Here is a 7,011-nt window from a genome sequence, read left to right as displayed (position 1 = left end):
GTTCATCTTATGTACATGATATGCATGCTCATATCTCATCCGTGCAATGGAAACACTGGATTCTGACCTAGTGTCCTTGCGTTGAGGGATGAACAACCTCTCTCAGCTGGGGTGAAGGGCCAGTGCAGGAAATGGTGGTTTTGAGGGGTTGGTCTGTGATGACTGGGGAAGCTGCCCCAGGACAGTCCCATGAACATGGGGACACACCAGACCCTGCTCTGCTGGTCCTTCAGGGCTCTCCCAGGAGACCTGGCTGGGATGGGACACTGCTGTGTGCCAGCCCTGCACACTCACACACTTCAGCTGTTCACTGGTGTTTTCTTCTCTGGGGCATTTGCCAGTTCAGCCCTCCCACCCCCTCCTGAATTTTGCCACGCCCCTGCCCTCTCCCCAGCCCAGCCCGGCAGAGCAGCCACACTGGAACTGGTCCCACAGCAGTGGGGACCAGTGAGAATGAAGGGCAGTGAGAATGTTCATCCAGCCGGCATGCTGAGAGGATCTCCAGCCCAGGCAGCTCGCAGACCCAGGTCCAGACTTGCCCCCCAGGACAGCATGAGACGTTTGGCCTAGGGGATCTTCAGGAAGGTCCTGCTGCCACAGTGCCAGGGCCACCTGCCCCAGGCTGCCACCTGCAGCAAAGAGTTCCTCTTTCCACCTCTTTTCTGCACACATTCCGTGCCACACGCTTCTCCTTGAAAATCCCATCTCCCCACAGAGCCCTTTCCCAAGAGAGCTGAGCTATGCTGACTTTTCTGGTTGTTCCTGCACCCTCTTTCCATGCTCCATACAACCCCAACTTGACAGTGCTGCACTGCAGAGCAAGTGGACTGTGGTGCCCAGGGCCGTGGGGGAGTCCGCAGATTCATGTTGGTCAGGATGGGAGGAAGACCCAGCTCAGGGCGGCTCCTACACACTCCCCCTCAGCACACAGACATGGCTTCTGCAGCTCCAGAGATCTCAGAGAGAGGATTCTGGGCAAACAACTCAGTGTGGGGTCCTTTATTTCATTTTATACACATAGAGAGTACGGCTCCTCATTTACACAAAGACGACGGGACACACCAGACAGGTAAACATGGACACAGCCATAAGATGACAATGTGGATAGCATTAATACAACCAAGAAGAGCAAACACCAAAGATAACAAACAAACAATTAAACAAACAAAACAAAACAAAAACAACCACCTACAGAACTCAGGCTGAACAAGTAATACGTTATTGCAAGTGACATGCAGAAGAAGGAGGTCAGTTCGTTACTGCTTTTGAAAAGAAAACAATCAACAGTTTCCTTATAGACTCCTTGAGTTCCTTGTTCCTCATGCTGTAGATGAGGGGGTTCGCTGCTGGAGACACCAGTGAGTACAAAACAGAAACCACCAGATCCAGGGATGGGGAAGAGATGGAGGGGGGCTTCAGGTAGGCAAACATGGCAGTGCTCACAAACAGGGAGACCACGGCCAGGTGAAGGAGGCAGGTGGAAAAGGCTTTGTGCCGTCCCTGCTCAGAGGGGATCCTCAGCACGGCCCTGAAGATCTGCACATAGGACAGCACAATGAACACAAAACACCCAAATACTACTGATATACTAAGCACGAGAAGCCTGACTTCCTTTAGGTAGGAGCGTGAGCAGGAGAGCTTGAGGATCTGGGGGATTTCACAGAAGAACTGGTCCAGGACATTGCCCTTGCACAGTGGCAGTGAAAATGTATTGGCTGTGTTCAGCAGAGCATTGAGAAACCCAGTGGCCCAGGCAGCTGCTGCCATGTGGACACAAGCTCTGCTGCCCAGGAGGGTCCCGTAGTGCAGGGGTTTGCAGATGGCAACGTAGCGGTCGTAGGACATGACGGTGAGGAGAGAATATTCTGCTGAAGCTAAAAAGAAAAAAAGAAAGAGTTGTGCAGCACACCCTGCATAGGAAATGACCCTGGTATCCCACAGAGAGTTGGCCATGGACTTGGGGACAATGCTGGAGATGGTGCCCATATCGAGGAGGGAGATGTTGAGCAGGAAGAAGTACATGGGGGTGTGGAGGTGCTGGTCCCAGGCTATGGTGGTGATGATGAGGCCGTTGCCCAGGAGGGCAGCCAGGTAGATGCCCAGGAAGAGCCAGAAGTGCAAGAGCTGCAGCTCCCGTGTGTCTGCGAATGCCAAAAGGAGGAACTGGGTGATGGAGCTGCTGTTGAACATTTGCTGTCTGTGGGCATGAGGACCTGTGCAAGGAGGAAAAGACAGTGAGGATTTAGGGGAGATTTCTCTGACCAAAATCAAAGCCATTTCTCACACACCCTCCCTGGCTCCACACCCCTTGTCCTTTTCCAGACCTTCCTCCAGCTCCGTGTCTCAGCCCTGGGTGGTGCTGGCTGGAGGTGCCGTGAGGAGCAGGGCCTGTGCCCGCTGGCTGCCGAGGAGTCAGCCCTGCTCTGCTGCAGGGGGTCATGGTAATGGGGGGCAAGGGACAGTCCTGGGGTTCAGCATTGCCATATGGAGCCATGACATCTCACCCTTTCCTAAGATAGCACCCCACATTTAGCCCAAGACAGACGTGGCTCATTTCTCAAACCAAACAGCATTTTCAATGATGTAACATCTATATGTTTCTCAGATAACACTAAGGTGCTATAGCACAGGTCTGCATCCTGATGTGGAGCTTACAGCTTAGAAGGAAACCTCAAAGACATAGCAAAATGTCCTAATAATGTGATTTGATTCAGGGAGACTCAGCTCATTACCCTGCCCCAGACTGCATTGCCCACACCCCACAGGTCAGAACAAAGCTGGGACACATGTTCCCATGGACACACCTGCAGGAAAGGACCCACAAGATCAGGCTGTGACTCTGCAGCTGAAACTGCCATCCCCAGAGAGCCTGAGAGCAAGAACAAGATCCCAACAGCAGTGACCCAGAGCAGGGGAGCAAGAAGGACAATGCGGTGAGGGTGGGTGTGAGAGAGGCCAGGGCAGAGGCAGCCGGGCACTCAGACAGCATCACCCTTCCCCAGCTGTGCAGCCACCTCCCAGACACCAACATTGCCGGGCAGCTGCTCTCAGCCCCTGTGCTCTGCAGAGGAACTGGAGCTCTGACTGCACAGGAGCTGCTTCATGCCTTGGAGCCCCCGGCCCTGAGGGCAGAGGCTTTGCTGGGTGGGAGAGGAGCCAAGGAGGCCGCTCAGAGGATAAATCTGCACTGCAGGGGATCATACAGAGGTTTCTGAATTCTCTCCACAGCAGCATTATCTTTACGGTAACACCTGTATAGATCTTCTCTTTGAAACCTCCAATTGGAAGCACTCTGCAGTGAGCTGGAGTTGTGAGCAGCCCTGACCCACAGAGAACCCAGCAGCAGAAGGACCCTGCCCTGCCCTGCTGGGGGTCGCTCCTTCCGCCCACAGCGTCTCCCCTCAGTGTTGTTGGGATCTCCCTGGGCAGGCTGAGCGCTGACCCTGGCAGGCGGCAGAGTCCCTGCTCCAGCACAGCCCTGGGCTGCAGGGACCCTGCTCTGCAGGACAGCCCTTGGCACCCCTGCCTGCACATTTACATTTACACCCCACAGCCACCCTTGTGAGAACGCAGCATTCACGTCTTGTCACTCTGACAGTGCAGAAGGCAATCCCTGCTCTGCAGCACATCCTCTCCTCCGCATCAGAGAATCTCTGAGAGCTGTACTTACATCTCTCATAGGCTCTGCAATGTGACAGCTGTCTGAGATCCTGCCAAGATTTGCAGATGCAATGCTCTGCAGCCACATGCTTAATATCCTAGAAGATTTCATTTCCAGTGATCTCTCAGCATCCTCCCACCCCAGACTGCATTTCCCTCTCTCTGCCTGGCTCCTCTGCCCTCGGTGCTGCAGGGAGAGCCCTCAGCCCTGCTGCGTGTGCAGAGGAGCTGCTCCTGGGCAGAGCTGTCTCTCTGCAGTGCTGCCGCTGGCCATGAGCTCCCTGTGTCCCAGGAGCCCAGCCCAGCTCAGCAGCACGGGAGCAGCCCATGGTGTCCCTTTCTCTGTCCCCTCTGGGCTCCCTCCAGGTGCCCCTGGGTCTCCAGGGACACATCCTTTGAAATAACCTCAATTAATAAGTGATGTTGATTCTCTCTCCTCTGCAGCAACACTTCTTTCCAGCATTGTGTTCTTTGTATTAAGCAATAAATTGGTATGAGAATCATCTTTTATTTTCCCATCATTAGACAGGACACCAGGAATGTTACAGCAAATGATTTGAATTCTCCAAGCTGAGGGAGGAATATCTTCAGTTGAAGGAATGTACGCATTTTGTTCTGGTTTTATACTCCCAGGTCTAGAGAGACATTCATCAATCTTTGGCCATCTCATGTCTGTGCTCTGAAGCAAAGCCTTTGCACACATGGGCTCTTGGGCACTTGGTACCAGGTTTCTTGTGGCGGGTCAGAGCTGGGCTGGTGCCACAGCTGGGGTGGTTCAGCCCAGATGTGAGGCAATGTCCTCAGCCAGGGACCTGACTGGGGAGCTGGAGCTGCCAGTGCTGCAGACAGAGCTGTGACACGGGTGGAATGAACTGCCAGGCAGGATGGCAGAAGTGAGTTCATCTGGTCTGCAAGGACAGCAGCCTCCAAGCACAGAAACAGTCCAGAACAGAACTCAGTCCAGACCTCTAAGGCAATCAAGGGCCCCATAATGAACTGTTACTACTGCAGGAACAAATAACAAGAAACAGGGACACTGTGTGGCTACTGATGAATTTAATAAGGGAAAGAGGTGAGAATCCCTGTGTCCTCTTGTCCTCCATTTTCACCAGCAATGTGTCCCAGGTCTCTGTGACTGGAGGCAGAACAACCAGCAGTGGATGGGGATCAAGTCAGGGGTCACTGGAACTAACACAATCCTTTCCAGTCTATGGGACAGCAGGGGCAGCATCCCAGGAGCTGAGACAGCAGGACGATGTCACAGGGAGGCCACTCTCCACCATCTTGGAAAGCTCATGGAGACTGGGGGGACTCCCTGACCACTGGCAGCTCTCACACAGTGTGTGCACTTTTCAAAATGGCCAATGGGTGAGCAGAGGAACTAAGGGCTGTGCCCCAGAACATGTCCACTGGGACCCCATTTCTGGGTGTCTGGAAGAGAAGGTGACGGGGTTTACCCAGGGCAGGTTGTGCCTGTCCATCCTCTTTGCTTTCTGTGAGGAAAGGACAGGGTTTGGATGTGGGCAGAGCAGTGGTGGTCTGTTACCTGGAAGTCAGCAAGGCATTCAGCGTCATCCCCCACAATGTGCTTGTGCCCAAGTTAGGATATTATGGTCTGTGTCAGTGTGCAAGTAGATGGGTAAAAGGCAATCTGGATGGTTTGGCTTAGAAGGACAGTACATAAAGGCAAAAACTTTGCATTCCTGAGGACAGTCAAGCACTGGAAGCTGTTTCCCAGCAGTGTGCATCCACTCTACCTCAGAAAGTTAACACCATGTGTTTGTTTAGACCACTCACTAATCTGGTCTGACCCTGCTTTTAGGAGGAGGTTGGTCAAGACACCTCTTGAGGTGCCTTAGAGCCTGAATGATGCTGTCCTTCCTTCCTTCCCATTCATGTTTCTGATTTGGAGAAAGTTCTCAGGTTACCTCTGATCACAGAAATAATTCACATGAGGCGCAAGGCTGTTTTACAAGTAACCATAAACAACCCTGATCACAACCTTTGTATCCTTTTTAATTTCCTCCAACCCAGCTTCCTCTTGTTTGCTGTCCTAATACCCTTCCAGAAAGAAAACACCACCTTGTTCATCCTTTCAGAGCAGGTTGTTCAAGAGGTGTCAGCATCCATGTACAGAGTCTGCACATCAGCCAGGCAGCAAAGCCGTCATTACAGAAATGCAGACGAGGCTCTTGACCAGCTTCTTGAACCCAGATCTCAGCGTGACGTGTCTGCCGAGATTCCTGGGAACACCTGAACTTTAAGTGCAGAGCATGTGAGTGCTGGTTGGGTATCCTGGATTGTCTCCTGAGGCTTTGCTGGGTGGGACAGGAGGGAAGGGGCTGCTCACAGGAGGGATCTGCACTGCAGGGGATCACAGGGACTTTTCTCTGTTCTCCCTCCCATAACCATTCCAGGTTCAGTTTCCTCCCATTTCTGGTCATTTCCCTGCTGCCTGGAGATTCTCCCCCTGGGAGGTGTTTCCCTGTCCATGTCTCTTCCCTGTCAGTGCTCACAGACCCCATCCCACCCTCTGTGCCCTCCCCCTGGCCCTACAGATCCTGCCTGTTCACAGGGCACTGCCTGGGGGCATCTTCCTGTTTGCAGGCTGGAAAACAGGACAGGTCAGACTAGGCTGATAGGTCCAGCAAAGGTGATGCAGGTGCTGTGCACAGGCAGAGGGGTGGTGAAGGGATGTTATGAGCCTTCTGGCAGATGTACTGATCACTCACAGTTGCAGTTCAGGAGTCTCAGTGACTTGTTTAAGCATGAGAGCTCATTTTTACTTTATCCTTTCCTGCACCCCCACCCCTTGGGATAGGAAACTGAAAAGAGAGGCTCAGGAAAGCTCCATTTCTGTCTGGTAATCCTTGCATTGATCTTGTCCTTGAGGCATCCCCTTGGAAAAATCTTGGGGTGATCTCGAGCTGTGAGCAGCCCTGACCCACAGAGCACCCTCTCCACAGCAGAAACACATTTCCTGCCCTATAGCGTTTGCTCCTTCACGTGACATCTTCTCCCCTCACTATTGTTGGGATCTCCCCGGGCAGGCTGAGCGCTGACCCTGGCAGGCGGCAGAGTCCCTGCCCTGGCACAGCCCTGGGGTGCAGGGACCCTGCTCTGCAGGACAGCCCTGGGCACCCCTGGGAGCTCCCCCTGCAGTCACCCTCAGCAGAAGGTGCCATGATGCCCTTTCCCATTGATGATGCCGCAGGGAAGCCCTGCTCTGGAGTGTGTTCTCTACAGCAGAGATACTGTGAGAGAGACCTGACAGATCCTGTAAATTGTGGGATGTATCATCTTTAGGGTATTGCAGCAATATTGTCCAACAGCTAGAGACTTACCATGTAA

The 7,011-nt window shown here is 53.2% G+C and overlaps 1 protein-coding gene across 1 annotated transcript; it reads right to left on the bottom strand.

Moving 5' to 3' along the window:
- Window positions 1-1,248: 1,248 nt before the first annotated feature.
- Window positions 1,249-2,190, bottom strand: LOC136105114 (olfactory receptor 14J1-like). The gene has a single exon (XM_065844673.2). It carries the CDS (start codon window positions 2,188-2,190, stop codon window positions 1,249-1,251), a length of 942 nt encoding a protein of 313 aa, XP_065700745.2.
- Between the last annotated feature and the right edge of the window lie 4,821 nt (window positions 2,191-7,011).

The sequence above is a fragment of the Patagioenas fasciata genome, chromosome 9, assembly GCF_037038585.1.
Source record: "Patagioenas fasciata isolate bPatFas1 chromosome 9, bPatFas1.hap1, whole genome shotgun sequence".
In the NCBI taxonomy this organism is placed as follows: domain Eukaryota; kingdom Metazoa; phylum Chordata; class Aves; order Columbiformes; family Columbidae; genus Patagioenas; species Patagioenas fasciata.
Note: the sequence above shows the minus strand (reverse complement) of the source record. Positions and strands in the feature narration are given on the sequence as shown.